This window comes from Ambystoma mexicanum, chromosome 4p (assembly GCF_040938575.1).
Source record: "Ambystoma mexicanum isolate Mex_15411 chromosome 4p, UKY_AmexF1_1, whole genome shotgun sequence".
NCBI lineage: Eukaryota > Metazoa > Chordata > Amphibia > Caudata > Ambystomatidae > Ambystoma > Ambystoma mexicanum.
Window position 1 is genome coordinate 1,116,626,082 of NC_090927.1, and position 16,306 is coordinate 1,116,642,387.

The following is a 16,306-nucleotide window of genomic DNA, read 5'->3' on the forward strand; positions in this document are numbered from 1 at the left end:
TAATGAAATACCTAATTAGGTTGCAGGTTTTCGGAAAGCTGAAGAAGAAATACCTTCGGAAGATTCAGAGTCTGCTGAGGAAACTTCTGAATGAAGGTACTGCGACCGCGAATGAAGACTGCTGCTGCGTAAGATGCGGATGTGAGAGAACTTCTGACAGAAGATGCTGCGGCAACGACCAAATACAGCTGACTGAAGAAACGCTTTGGAGATACTTCAGTTCGGTAAAACTAATGTCTCTGTTTTTCTCCTTTGACAAGTTCTGCGAGGAGAGATGCTGGTAGCATTACCCGCTGTCAGCGGAGCAGTCGCGAAGCAAGCGCTCCAGCGGGGCTTACGTAGCTCATTCTGAAATAGGTATAGAGTGTGCTTTAAGTTATCAATGGACCTGGCGGCGGCCATGTTTAGTGTATGAAACCACTGTAAGCACTATGGGAGCACATGCTATGAATGGTACAAATGCCTTTTGTGCCAGGCTTGTACTCACTTTTGACCTGCTGAATGATATGATGTCCCTTGCATGCCTGAATGGGAACTGTGCTCATTTACAGGGATCATGACACACAGGTGTCTGAATGTATTCTCCCAGCTTTTGGGGGTTAATAAAGCTGTGTTGTTCTCATACTTTATTTGTATTACTTATCAAAGAAGCCCCTCTAAACATTTGGTGGAGAATGCAGGCAAACCAGTCTTCCTGGACAGCGGATGGGGGCTGCCCTGCCGCACACCTTAGGGGCACGAGGGAGACCTGCCAGGATCAGATGGTGCACGCACTGAAGGGTTTTGCATTTGCCTGCTTTATCAAAGAGCTGCCTGATGTTGTGGCTTTTCCATGGCCCAGAGCGTGATGCAGGCATTTCACTGGCGGGAAGTCAGCATCCAGGAGACTCTGGGTTAATAAATCATGTGAGTATATCTATGCATGAAAATACCTATGGGGGGTTATTGTTGTGTTGTTGTTTAAGTCGAAAAAGAGCATTGAAGAGAGAGTAACAGAAACTTTCAAATGTAGTTGGGGAAGGCTGCGCAGCACGGTGTAAAGCCCAGCCTTCTTCGGGGGCAGTAAGAGAAGATAAATAGGAAATACCCCTTATGAGGGGAAGATAGCGGTGTAGAACAGATTTTATTTGATTGTTGTTGATAGATGATTGTGTATTGTTGGTGCGAGTTAGGAGGAACTTTGTGTTGATGTTGTAAGGAATTGTGAGGGGGAGAGAGAAGGAAAGGTACAGTGAGTGTGTTGAAATGGTGATTGTAAAAAGGGAGTATGAGGAGGTAAATGCCCTCATCCCGAGGCAAGGGGATAGAGGAAGGGTGTAGACCAATTATAAATAAGTGTGATTTTGTTATTGATGCTGTATAATATAGACAGTTGTGAGATTGTTTTGGATGTGTGCATGTGAAGAGATTGGGAGGGTGTGAATTGAGGGAGGAGTATGGAAGGGATGGGGGGGGGTCAGTATTATGGAGATGCCCCCGACACAAAACTGTTATACGATTATAAAAAGTAATGTTTAGTGGGTCTAAAAGAAGTGATGGCAAGACAATGTTTTATTGTTTGTTTTATGTGATACTTAAGTTAGCAACAAAACAAAATATTAAACAACTGTTTTGTGTTTTGCATTTTGTAATGTTATATTGTGATATATATTTTTGAATAAAAAGGGTGTGGTGCAGATGCCCCATCCCACCCCCCTGATTCACACCAAGATGCTGCATCTTCCCTCCAGATCCACACCCAGCTGCCCCCATGCCTCCCTCCAGATCTACAGCCAGATGTCCCACCCCGCCCTCCAGGACCACACTCAGGTGCCCCCAACCCTCCCTTCAATAGCTACACCCAGGTGCTCCTGTCAATAACCACATCCAGATACTCCATCCCTCCCTCCAGATCCACACACAAAGATGCTGCATCTCTCCCTCCAGATCCACACCCAGGTTCCCCAGCCCTACCTTCTAAATTCACATGCAGGTGCCCCAATCCCTCCGCCAAGATCCACACCCACATGCAACATCCCTCATTCCTGAACCACATCAAGATGCCCCATCCCTCCCTCCAGTTCACACCCAGAAGTCCATCCATCCCTTTCAGACCCACGCCCCATCCCTTCCTCCAAATCCACACCCAGGTTCCCCCACCCCTCTGTTCAATATCCAAACGCAGGTGCCCCAATTCCTCCCTCCAGATCCACCACCACATGCACCATCGCTCATTCCAGATCCACACCCAGATACCCTATCCCTCCCCTAGATCCACACCAAGGTGCCCCATCCCTCCCTTCAGTCCACACCCCTCTCTCCAAATCCCTCCCTTCAATATTCACACCAAGGTGCCCCCCATTCCTACCACCAGATCGACACCCAGATGCCCCATCATGCCCTCCAAATACAGACCAAGGTGCCTTCCTGCATTCTGTCTTTTCCACCACTTAGCAAGCCCCGCCCACCTGGTGCCTTCCTGCTTGCCGCTCTTTTTCACCACTTAGCAAGCCCCACCCACCTGGTGCCTTCCTGAGTGCCGCTCTTTTTCACCACTTAGCAAGCCACGTCCACCTGGTGCCTTCCTGCTTGCCGCTCTGTTTCCCTACTTAAGGAGCCCTCCAGCTTCTTTTCCTTTGCAGATGGGGAACAGGTGCAAGTGGATCTAGGTCACCTGGCCTAAGCCCTGCCCACCTGGTACCTTCCTGCCTGCTGCTCTTTTACACCACTTAGCAAGCCCCGACCACCTGGTGCCTTCCTTCTCCATTACTGTCTTGTGGCCAATGCTGGATTTGACTTTTATGGACTTCTTTCATTCACGGTGCGTCACTCTTTCTCAACTCTCATGCTGGACTTCCTTTGCATCTTGTACTCATGGTGGCCCTAAATCATGCCGTTCCCATCTTCATCTTGTAGCCTGCTTTGCAACATTATGTGTTACTACTGATTTCTGCAATTTATTCGCTCTCCACTCTTGCTTCTCCACTCTACTGCTTACTCTCTTTTCTCTCCTCCTTTCCCTTCTCCCATCTCCTCCCCTTACTTTCTTCTATGCACTTACTCTATCAGAATTGTCCCTGGACCTAATATGATAGCAACCTCATCTGTTTCCTCCACCCTCCCATTACTGTTTTTTTCCTCCCCACCACCCCTCCAGCACTATCTGAAATGTCGTCCTAGTATGATAGTCGCTTGTTTTGTTCCTCCCCTCCCTTTCTGCACCCCTCTCCCTCACCTTTTGTTTTTCTCCGGCTCTACCAGAAATGTCATCAAGCCTAGTACGGTAGTCGCCTGTCTGTTTCCATTTCCTTCTGACTCTCCCCCTCCCTTAGCTCTTGCACTATCTGAAATGTCACCAGGCCGAGTACGATAGTTAATTTCACATCCTTACTGTTCATGGCCTGTAAGAATGTGGTTGTATTTTCCTTTGTTCCCTCCCTTGCCTTGAAGTGCTTTGAAACACATTGTGTATAGGCGCCATATAAACAATCATATATCATGCACGAGTGGCACGGCTAGTATTTTTTGCTGGAATATCTAATAATATGCTGTCCTGGTCTTCCTTGCATGCAGGCTCAGAAACCTCATCAAGAGAGGTAACATGCACAGCCCGATTATCCATTGTGCCCAGTTGGCTTAAAGCAATGCGCTTCACTCGGCATGCTGCTATGGGGCTGCCGGCACAGCACTGAGGCTATCGAAGAGATCCAATGTCAAGAAGATAAAATCAAAAATCCACACTTTTCATGCGAAAATCAATGACGTCGGTGCTTATAGTGTGTATCCAGCAAGACCAGTGAATCAAATGGGGAAAAAAGTACTCGCAAATAGAAAGTCAAATGGGGAGCGGCTCAGCAGAGATATGCGAGATGGGGACAGTCCAATGGAGCAGCCCGCAGAACTGAAAAAGTGTGCAGGCTTTGAAGATGCCACTCCACCAATTATAACAGAAACAGTAGAAGACTCCACCGGCACCCAGTTTCTCAAAACTGCACACAGTCGCACACCTTGGGGCTTTTAAATGTGTTCATGATGGAAACTGGAGGGGGCAAGTCAGGAAACCCAAATTAATATCCAGAAAAATAATCAATTCTAGGCCTTTACCCCCCACCCCCCAAGACAAAATAAAAACTGTTTTATTGTCATTGTGTTCTTTGTCAATGTCTAGTGATACTGGACTTGTGGCGAGTAAAAATTGTGTGGGATGGCAAATTGACTTATGACTAGATAGTAGCATGCAAATTGAATTTTTGCTCCCTGAAATGCCGGACTACCTCACCAATAAACAGCAATGCTTTCAAAACATGGCTTTACAACTTCAACTAAGATTAAACAGGAGGCAACACAACAGCCTTGAGAAGCCCACACAGTTTACCATTGAAGAATAGAATCTTGCACCCACAGAGCACTGCACACACGGGAAGCGGAACTACCTCAGTTACAAAACACCCCCTCCACCAAAGGACACGGAGATCAAGCAGTGACATACTTCTAGAAATACCTCAAGTACTACCTCCTCTATCCTCATAGCAAAACTATAGAACTCAATCACCAAAAAATATAGACAATAGACTAGCATCCGACATTCCAGAAACAGTCAAAATCTTGGCTATTCACTGTACCAGCACAGAGGTCTAACCACAACCCTAAGATAGGAAACAGACCACCACAACAATGTCAACATTGCCAGCATAGACACATCAAAATAAGCAAAACATCCTTTAAGGATCATCAGACCAAACATTCAAAATAACACTACACTGGGTTATCTTCCACCTCTCGAGCCATCATGCACTCTGCCGAGAATGTGGGACTCTAACATGGAACAAAGAGAAATTAAATCAAAAACAAACTTACAAAACAATGTAAAAAATACACCAACAAAAACTTGCTAAGGGCATCTGCTCAAGAACGCATTGACTAATCACTTTTCAAACACCTCACCCAACACATGCTCACCAAATGTGGTTAAAATAAAAAAACCCTGACCCATCGCTACTTAATCGAAACTCTACACCTATCCAAAAACTGCTAAAACACATCCACAACACACAGATACACCAGGGGCGGGGACACCCAAATCTATCTAGACTCTTTTACACAGAATCCCCTTTCTCCTGGCTCTACCAGCACCAACAGTTCTAACTCCCTCAACCCCTCTTCCCCCGCAAAGCTTTTCAGAATCATGACCACGCCAGGAGACCATGAAAATGTTAGCATTGCACAGCACAAACTGTAAGATTTACATTATATGAAGGTTTGTATTTGTCCTACTGCGTTGTCATCTTCATAAAACAGAATTCTTAAAAGCCAAATATTAGCACACTCTGCCAACTAGACTGGAGAAGACACATGGTTTCAGACATGATCTCAATTCCTGGACACACAACTTCAAGCGTGTTAACATGGGTATAAAATTTGATCTCACTGTTTTAGCGACAGTTTTGATGAAAAAAAACTTTAAATCCTGCTTGTGCACTGAAAAGAGGATCAACACAAATGTATGCTGATATTTTTCCAGTATAATTTATAAACAATAAGTAATATTTAGTTTTATCCAGATGGTTTCGGCATCTCTAATTTATGTCCAAGTTGAAATTGCTGTGTTCTTTTTTGGGATTCCTCCATATTTGAACATATTCGTTTGGTACAAGCGTGTATGCATGTACCCCCATTTTTAACAAAGGGTAAGAAAGGGACATAATTCATAGTGCTTATAGATGATCGGAGCGGTGCACCCACCAGATATTTTGATTTTCAAAATGTAGGCAACAGTGTTTCCATCTCCACTTATTATAAGCCACTTTGGCTTATTTTTGCCCAAAGTCGGTTTTAATATTTTCAGGTCACTTGTTGTGGTTTTTGTCTGCATTTTACCCTGATTGTGCTCTTATTGTTTCCGCTTGTCTGCCAGTTCCTGTCTGATTTAGCTCCATTCATTCATACACAAAAAATAGAAGAAAAAAAAATGCATATTAAAAGGCAAAAATCCCCTCCTACCAATCAAGTTAAGCACACACTGCAAGGCTTGGGCTGATTATCTGCAGCCTCTTAACGACTTGCAAGTACTGCTTTCTTTTATCACCACCATTCCCTTTGTAGGTTTGTGTGGAGGCCTTTGGCATCGATGGGCTCTTTCTGTATGAAAGATTACCTAGCAAAGTGGTAAACACTGACAGGGCATTTAAGGCAACACTTTAAAAGTTTAGTCAAGATGGAAACAAGATTTGGCAATGCCAACAGTTTAGGTTCTTGTGTAGGTTGGCAGACCAGGTTAAGACATTTGTATTACATTAGGAACATTAACAGCTCAAATTAAGTCATTAACTCCCAGAAGATTACTTTGAAAAAACAAAAACGCATGCACTTCGAGTGCAGAGTTTGATAGCAAGGCTTTATTAAAGAGAGCTCAAATAGTTCCCATAGAAGGTGGTTTGGGCAGGAACTGGATGGGGTATTAAAATGGCAACTTTTGAGACCCATTTACATTGTTTTAGAGGTGCGCTTGTCTCTTCAGCTTATTTGGTTGGGAGTCAACTTGTTTTGAAGGGGCTTAACGAAGTATGGAAGAGGAGCCTGACGGGTCACTTACAGGGTAAGAATGCCGTGCGGGTAAGTGAATAGGGAGCAAATAGCAAACGAATATGGATCAATACAACAGTAACATAATATTCGTTACTGCACAAACAACCAGAGAGACGTAAGACGGCCACCATAGTGTAAAACGTATTTAATTGTAAACTGAAAACGTTCGGGTCGAGCAGGTTTAGATTTTCCAGATCAAAAGCATTTGGTCAAAGAAGATATACCACCGTCCATAAAATGTCAAATCACTTTCAAGGATGAGTTTTGAAGCGCTGGTTAGGTCAGCATACAAGGAGAGGTTGGGCGGCACAACAGGTCTCTCCAAGTAGAGGGCTTACAGAGCATGGCCCACACTAGGTCGTTTATTTTGTTACAGGCGCCAAGTCCATGTTGATCTCAATCCGCGGGCAATCATGCTCTCTCCGGTCACGCCTCTGTATAAATTAACTCTTCAAGTTGGTACCCGAAGGTTAGCACCCCTCTACGGATGTTCTTGCTGCTCCCCTCTAGAACACGGGGCACCCCGGTTCTAGGCTTCCTCCGGCTTGTCGGTGGGGGGGCCGCAAGGCTGCAGCATTTTCTCCATGAGGTTGAAGCGCACGCGAGCCTTGCTCTCGTTCTCGGCCACAGCGAAGTAGTTGAGCAGATCGAAATGGCCCATGTAGGAACAGTAGGAATCCCGGTGCTGGTTGACCAGCCACTCCCACTTGGTGGTATCGGCGTGACCAGTACCGATATACTTGGACTGCAGATGTTCCAGCTGGCTATGGATGGTGTATCGGTCTGTCATGGCGAAAAGTAACCGTTCAGCAAACAACTTGAAACTGACCAGTCTTTCTCACCGTGCCACAACCGGAACTAGATGGAAGGAACTCCTCTTTAACAACCCCAGCAATCAAGCATATCCGGGGGATTTTAGCTACCCAGTGCGAATGGTGAGCATGCTCAGTGAAGAGACACGTCGAATGAGAGGAATAGTAAGATCATCGTTGAACATCAGAACATTGGAAACCAAATTCACGCTATTTTTATATAACACTTCAAAATATTATTAGTTTTACAAACTAAACAAAACGCGGATGCCATTTTTTAATCATAATGCGTGCTGCTTTTGTTTACAGACGGTGAAATAATAATACTTTAATATGTTGGTCACAAATCTATTACCAAAAACTCTTGAGAACATTGTTATCAAATCGTTGATTTTGAAAAAAATGCCCGAATTCATACAAATATCGTGTAACGAGTAGGGTAATGTTGCTATTTAAAAATGGCCGCGAAGTCGAACAGAGACATAGTATAATCTTTGCCTTGCCTAGTACGGCACTGCCACTCCTCCACCCTGCATACCCAAAAAATAACGCGATAAAGCCTAATTTCCTCAATTCCACATGTTGTAAAGTGAGCAGACGTGTTGCTAGAAGATAGCAGTGGATTTGTCGCCATCTCTTTATAATTCAAAGTAAAGCATGCAAATCATCTCAACAAAATGGGAAATGTTTTTGTTTAGTTCAAACAATGTTCATTCATTTTGAACAATTGACAAACGAATCAATAGAAGACGTTCAGAAATGCAGTACCGAACCACAGTGTTGTAATGGTAGGATTGCATATGTGTAATCTTCATTATTCATAGGAAACTCTTCCTCGTCCCTGTACTTAATTTGAGGCTTGTCTTCCCGCCAAAAACTGTAATCCCAGGCCCGGTTGAAGGTGTGTGGACGCGCATTTCAACTTGATGGTTGGGGGCCCCCTGCCGAAAGTGAAAAACAGTTTATGGCACCTGTCAGGTGTACACATTACAATAGCAACAAATATAATCTTAATAGCCGCCAATTATCATGAGACGGCCAGCCAGCAGGGAACTTAAACACTAAATGCCCACTAAAGAGCTCTAAACACTTCTTTGTAAGCAAGTGGCTGATGTGAAGGAACTAATTGTTAGAAGGCACACTTTGTAATGCAAGAACTTTAAAGCGCTCATTGAAAATAGCACCATAAAATGTTTTGCTGAGTTACAAGACTGCTGACTGGCAACATGCATACTTGCCAACCCTACAGATTTAGGCAGAAGGCTACTGCCTTTGAAGCAGCCCTACCTCCTACAGATTTCAGTGACAGATCCTACTGCTTTTTACAGTTGCAAGTAATTTATGTGATTTTAAGGCAGTCTCCAGGACACAGCATGCAACACATTAATTAGTCTGTCTATACAGTGGACTGATAGGTGATTACTTTGATTGCACTCAGACCAATCCACTGACCCGACAGCTGCGTGACTCTGTCCTGAACTCTTGCCGGTACAACACTTAGGTGAACCAGCAGTGAAAGCAAGTGGCAGAGTGTAACACCATCACACAGCATCTGCCGACAATTTGGTGTTAGCATTCAGAATTTTAGATTTTTAACATTTCAACATCTTTCCATGTTTTTCAGTTTGTATATTTTGTATTTTCCTGTGACGTCATTGTTATGGGAATTATTATTTTTCTAACTTGAAAAATCCTACATCTTTTTGATCACAGAATGTTGGCAAGCATGCACATGGGGTCAGCTGCTGCTCCGCCTGAGGCTTGCGGCCCCTTTCATTTGAAAAGGTTGAAAGGCCTTTATGCAGTGCCTGTCTATTCCCCAAGCTTTTGTCTACGCGCAATCCCTCCCTGTGCATTATAACCACCCAACCTACCCGCAGACTCGAGTTTCAATTTTCTCCCCGAGCCACAGGACCCTTCCTCCACTAGGGAGGGCGAGGAAGGATTTCCGTGCTGGGACGAGGAAGAGTAGGCCAGCACACATGCAAACATTCTGACCTACCTGAGAGGGAGATTTTGTGGAAGAAATCGGGAGACATAATTTTCCCCATAGGAATGCATTGGCACTGGAATCATTTTAGGTGGGATTGTAAAGACTGGAGGGGATGTATCTTTACTCCTGCCCTCTATATGGCAGAGTAGAAGCACAGAGCACCCCAGCCAAGATGCTCTATTTGGTAAATGTGGACGAGCAACCAAGGCTTAAGCTCTCAGGAGCTGATGCAGGCTTGTTCTTAAGTACAGTGTAGTTCCCAAGCACCCGCAAAGGAATGTCCACACGCTATGTTAGTGAAAACACAGTTCTTTATATAAATAAGGTTTTGATTATGTACACACACAGTAACATACTTTGTTCTCAGGCAATTCTAAAATGATAAATATATACAGTCTCTATGTGGTACCCCAATAACTCTTTGATTCCATTAAAATGCATTGACTTTAGATAGTCCAAATGGCATACAAATCAATTAATAATGTGAACCAACAATAGTCTTAGGAGGAAAACAAGTTGGTTTAACAATTGGCAGAATACTGGGCCCCTACCACTAGGCACAGTTCTGTATGAGGATCCCCCCACCTGGGCAACCTGTAAAATAAAGTATATTTCCTTCTATAAAAGTTCTACCACCACAATGTACCTGGTTTAGCAGAGTTCAACGTCAGGTCATTGACGGATCCTTCTTGAGTGACTCGCTTTAAGGCAGGAGCCATGGATCGTCAAGATCCCTCGAAGAAAAGATGAACAAAGGCGTCAAGGCAGCAGCTTCGGTCCTGGTGGTGCACGTCGACGATCGGTCGTGGGCGGCCTCCGAAAATTAGGCATTCGGTGCACCTCAACGACGATAGTTCGTAGCCGCAAAGAGTCAATGAAGAACTTTGGCCCAGCAAGGGCGTCAGGTCATCAGCGACTTTGTGGTCTTTGGGTGGTGGAAAACCCACTGGTGTATTCTCCTCGGTTTGTCAGCGACCTTGACTTTCTGAAGCGGGATAAAGCGTTCTTCAGTGATGAGTGAGGGAGTCCTTGTTTCAAAGTGTTCTTAGGCAATGGAGCATTGCGGCTCCAGTCGTCGGTGGAACAGCGTCAAGCTGTCCCCGCTTCTGGGCAACACGGCTTTGATGGGCCTCCAGCGATTACGGCGAACCGCTGAACCATGGTCGATGACAGTGGACAGAATGTCTGGGCGCTTCTCTTCAGTTTCATCGGCGGTTCCCGCCTCCGGTCGACAGTCTTTCGAAGGCTGCCTTCCAGGGAGCCTGGGTGAAGGTCAGCTGGTGCACAATGTTCCCTCATAGCTCGGGAAGAGGTCTCCTAGCCATGTCCTTTTTTTATATCAGTCCTCGACGGCACACCAGCTTTCAGATTGCATCGAAAGTAACAGCAGTCAACCTTCTGCTTCTGGCTCGGCTTTGAGATCAAGCATCAAGTTTCAACTTCAGCTTCTGAACAATTTCCATCAGTGAGAGGTCCCCAGATATACTGTTTGGTCTTTCATTCACTCTGCTGGGTCACATTCAGCTAACCAATCATTAAGAAGGGCATTCATGCAGGCAGACAGCCAATCAGGCTCACAATGCATTCTCCTCCCTCCAGACACTCACAACAAGGAATGTGTACTGGGACAAGTACCCAGCCATTCAGCACTCCACACTGTATTCATACCAGTTTTGGGCAGGGCTGTTTCAGTATTTGCGTCACATTCCAGAAACCAGACACCCATAACATGAAGTGCATATTGGTCACACAATACATTCACCCAGGTCCCACCCCAAAGATGTACCCACAACATACAGTCACTGGGAAGGCTCCAGCCACCAGTCTGGCCTGGACTTCCCCACAATACCATTCATGGAACTTCCACCAAACAGCCAGTCGGGGGAAGGGACAGAGACAGGGATTCCCAGGACTTTGAGAAAACAAGGAAACGGGCAATAGAAAGCAAGAGGCCACAGCGGCCATCTTGTCTCCTATCAGGAATCAACTGATTCCAATGGCAGGGCCTGGGTATCCCAAAATGGACGATACTCAGAGCACCTGTCAAATTCAGCATGGAACTGCCACCAGCCCATACCCTGCTCTGGGGGCCACACACAGGTGCCCAGGGGCATAGTAGACCCATCAAATCTGGGGGGAACAGGAGACACCTTGGGAATTTGCTTTTTTTTGTCAAATAACTAGATAAGTAAGAATACCACCTGTCACACAGACATTAAGGTACACATTCAGGAGATCAAAATCAGGAGGCCAAATGTATGATACAAAAACGAACCGATGGTGCAATAGGATACCTACACACCTCCGACCATTAAACAGGAACACACGCTGCCACAACGTGCAGACCACTCACACAAGCGTTCACTTCATGCTTTCGAATTGTGGACCGGCTAGCTTTTCTTGGGTGGAGATATAATCTGTAATACGGAAGGAAGCAGACATACAACACGCAGTTTGCCCCTCCAAAATTACAAAGATGGAAGTGCCTGATTGTGCATTGAGTGGTTGTGATTGGTTCTCTCCCGCCTACTACAGCCGTGTCAAAAACCCCCCATGAGGAAACAAGGCAAAAAAGAGGCACTGCATCAAAAACAGATATCTAAACACGAAACATAAAACACGCTCATTAGCTCACCATTCCATTCCCCAAGGGTACACACTGGATGGAGGGCTGCTGTAAGAGGATTCAATCCAACACTACAGCTAAGTCAATGCCTAGTCTGGGATACTGAATGGAAACCCTTATTGATATATCTTTATGTCCAGTTCATGAGTTCTGGATGACTACCCCTATATAACACCCCTCTCTTAGAATCCCCCTGACCCCACTGAGCCAAGAGGTAGTTCTGTTTTGCAAGTTTAAAAGGTTTATTTGAGAAATAAAACAAAATATAGATACCACGCTTTTATAATAAATTAATAATCGATATTGCCCTTATAAATATAATGTTAATCAACAATGGGTAATCTGACACTAGCACACTTCTTTATAATCAATGAGGAGTTAGTATAGGATGGATAAAGTAGCAAACATACTTGTATGATTTCAAGGGAAAAGCAATGAGGAATAAAATGCAGTACAGAAATACTTGATATGATTTTAGCAAAAGATAAGATAATCACTTTTTCTCTGGCAATTCACCCCCCTCCCCTATGCAATGTAAGAAATGGAAGGGGATGGAAAGAGGAGCACACAGTTGTCAGGAATGCAATCAAAGACAATACGAAATTCAATTCCCACCCCAGCAAGCTTAGAGAAAACAGGTATGAGTTTTAAAACACAGGCCCAAGTGCTTTGAATGTGGTGGCAATGAAGTGAGAAATATGCTGAAAATGCTTTTAATTCCCTTTAGGAGGTTCAGGGTGAGTGAGAGCTACTTGGGATGAGCTCAGGCTCACTTTAGCAATGATTCAGGGATGGTTATTACCAGGTTGCAAACAGATTTTAACAAAAGAAAGAATGGAGCTGCTATCTTGACAAGTGGAGAAATTGAGCCAAAATCGCAAATCGCGGTAAATTTCGCGAGTGCGTGTCTCGCGATTGCGGAAAAAGTATAAGGAGTTGGAAGTCGGTTCAAGGTTCATTGGAAAGCCAAGATTCTAAGCTTTTTCGTTCCTAGCCCAAATGGTTCCAGAGATACGGACGATTAAATAAAGGTAGTTTTTCGGATTTAAAGTAAACTCAAATGACAGGTGACAGCTTGCAGCTGCAGAATTGACAGGTGACAGTTGTGCAGCTTTACAAATGACAGATGACACGATTTCTAGGAGGCTGTTCTACTTAGGTTAAAATAGTTTGGATTAGATTATTTTAACTAAGAGATTGGTTCTGCACAGTTCTGCTAGGTACTCACAATATAAATTTGAAATAGGCCTCGCCACGGATCTGGTCAGGTTTTGGACTGGACTCCGGTTCTGGTCTCGGCACTTCACAGTGATCTGGGTCAGCTCTCTGGTTCTGCTCACAGCGGTCTGGGTCACTCTGGATCTCTGGTCTGGTCTCTGGCAATTGCTCTTGGCTAAAGAATTCAAACAGCTCGCCCGGCTGTGTAATAGTTCGCAAATGATTTTAAGGTTGCTGAGGCCTGCTGAGAAGAGTTCTCAGTTTGTGGGTTTAGGCCCTTGCTTTAAGTTCTGAAGTAAAGTTCTGTAGTCTCTGTTTAGCTTGGAAGTCTAAGTGTTGGATCTCTGGATGTGAAGTCGTCGGTCAGCATGCTCCGCAGCAAATGGAATTGAATGTCTCTACCTGTCCCAGCAGTCTCTTTTTATGTGTTTTGAAAATGGGTGTGTGCCTGGGCCTAGCTAAGCCTGCCCCTCTCTACTTGTCATTGGCCCAATTCTCCCCTCTCCCATGATTGGGGGAAGGAAATGGATTGTCAGCATGATGCAGTCTGTTTATGGGTCAGAGGATCCTCCCCTGGTCAGTTTGCCCACAAATCTATATTTGATTCAAATACATCCTTCCCAGATATACAATTTGTTGAAATTACATGTGCACATTATATATTCCTTATGGTCCATACTTGTCCGCCTCTGATCTTCCTGGGGGCTTGCATTAAAAAATGACAACATTTTGAGCTTTTTAACTGGTTTTGCAATATCAGACATTTACCCAAAATTACACACATGTGCGCAAGGAGTATGGACATTAATTGATGAAGTGTCAGATTTTTAACATGCAGACATTTGGAGTGAGACCCTATTTTCCGCTAACAACCCCCCAGCATACACCACAGGGTCCTAACGCCTCTCAAAATGTTCACAGAAAAATCACAAAAATAAGGATATTCCTTATATAATTCTGACAAGTCCGCACTATGAGTTATCCATGTCTCCATGCCAGTCTCCAGGTTTTCTTTCTCCTAGGACGACAAAGGAAAAGTGGAAATACCTATTCGTAGACATTTTTCCATCACTACTAATGGTGTGGCAGACATATACATTTTATCGTTTAACATACCTAACATTTTACTTTTGAGACACACGTTATCATTCAAAGACAGTGGCTTACGAGAGTATAATATTTTAGAGACTATATGTGGGATATTTTAGGGTTGGAACTGAATTAATCTGGAGCGGTCTCCTCTGGTATTGCAGAGGACTCCTCCAGTTGCTGCAAAGTGTGCCTGGGATGGCAACACTTTAGCTGGTTAATATGGACCCACTTGTCTTCCCCTTCCGCCAGACTGCCTTTGGGGATGCAGATCTTGTAGGTCACAGGGGAGATCTTGTCTATAATTTCAAACGCTCCCTTCCATGTAGGCAAGAATTTTCGCTGTTTTGGCCTGGTTCCTTTGGAAATTGTATAGATAGACCCGATCACCCACCTTATATTCCTTTCGGGTAGTTTTTAAATCATAGAGGGTCTTTATGCTCTCGGCTGATCTTTCTAGGCTCCGCTGAGCATAGGCAAAAGCATGCTGAAGGTTTTTCCTTAAATTCTCCACATACTCATGAGTTGTGGAGGCATTTATCAACGTTTGCTCTTGGGTTCTGCAGAGCAAATGCTGGGGAAGCACCATCTTGCGTCCAGTCATCAACTCAAATGGTGACATTTTAGTTGCAGATGAAGGGGTAGATCTGATGGCCATTAGGACCAGAGGTAGTCGGATATCCCAACTTGGCCCAGAATCTGCCACAAACTTTTTTAAGATGCTCACAATGGTTCGGTTGTATCTTTCTACTGCCCCAGAAGAAGCGGGCCGGTAAGCAATATGTAGCTTTCTTTTGACCCCCAGTATCTCCCACATCTTTGTCATTACTTCACTGGTGAAGTGGCTACCTCTGTCTGACTCAATCCTTTGAGGTAGACCAAAACGGGAAAAGACGTGGTTAATCATCAGGGCAGCTGCTGTTTCTGCCTTGCAGTTTGGGGCTTGGAGACATTCCACCCACTTGGTAAACAAGCATGTAACGGTCAACATGTACTTGTTTCCTCTAGACGAGCGAATCACAGGGCCTACAAAGTCGATTTGCAAATCTGACCATGGCAGTGTCATCCCCCTATTTTGGAGAGGCGTACGGTGTGTGAGGGATGATGGCTGAAATTGTGCACACACAATACACCCCTTCAAGTATTGGTCGAGGTCCTGCCTCATGTGTGGCCAGTATGCAACCTCTCTTAAGATTTCCAGTGTTGTGTGAAACCCCCTATGACCGGCGGTGGCCGCATCATGGGCGTGACTTAACATCAGGCTTCGGAATCAGGTAGGAACCACCCACTGATCATGGCCAGCTTGGGATTTCCTTACCAACAAACCGTCTTGGATTCGGAACATTTTTGGGCATTTAATCAACACTCTAAGGTCCTCTTTCCCAATGTAATCGGTATCCGTCAAGGGAAAGTTTTCAAGGTCCTCAATGTGTTGGTAAAACTTACCAATTATTGGATCCCCCTTCTGAGCTGTAATTAAATCAGCATCAGGGGTCTCCTTACTCCATTGTGCAATTGAAAGATCATTGTGAGCATTTGTCTGGGACCTAGTGATAGCGGTGACCTGGATTTCCCCCAACAGGGACTCTATTTCGATTAGATCCCCTTGGATGGCCCTGGTTTTGGCCAGCTGATCAGCTAAGTCATTTCCAGTTTTGTCTGGTCCCTCTACTTTGGAATGACCCTTGATCTTCTTCCAGTAGATGGTCATCCCATTCGATGTGACCAGATCATCACTATTTTGGATTGGGGGGGCGTGGCCTGGAGCTCATGGCGAGTGGAAGCTGAGTCGCCGTGCTCCGGCCGAGGCGCCGTTTCCAGATCCTTTTGCCTACTTAAAATCGCACCTGAGATAGAAAGAATCGGCTCCGAGAAGAGTGGAACCGATCCCGGACACGCTGCAGGGGTCTTCCCCTGGATCCGGGCCCCCGAGCCCAAGGATTCGTTCCGATAACGGTCCCCCCCCCTTGGCGGGACCCAAGATGGCGGCCATCTTACGAAACT

At 44.9% G+C, this 16,306-nt stretch overlaps 1 protein-coding gene across 1 annotated transcript; it reads right to left on the minus strand.

Moving 5' to 3' along the window:
* Positions 1–6,694: 6,694 nt before the first annotated feature.
* On the minus strand, positions 6,695–7,449 carry SF3B5 (splicing factor 3b subunit 5). The gene has a single exon (XM_069606707.1). The coding sequence runs from the start codon at positions 7,352–7,354 to the stop codon at positions 7,094–7,096; it is 261 nt and encodes an 86-aa protein (XP_069462808.1). The 5' UTR covers positions 7,355–7,449; the 3' UTR covers positions 6,695–7,093.
* Between the last annotated feature and the right edge of the window lie 8,857 nt (positions 7,450–16,306).

Bases quoted from the DNA above. Each gene is read 5' to 3' on its own strand.
- SF3B5 (XM_069606707.1), bottom strand. From the start codon at position 7,354: ATGACAGACCGATACACCATCCATAGCCAGCTGGAACATCTGCAGTCC.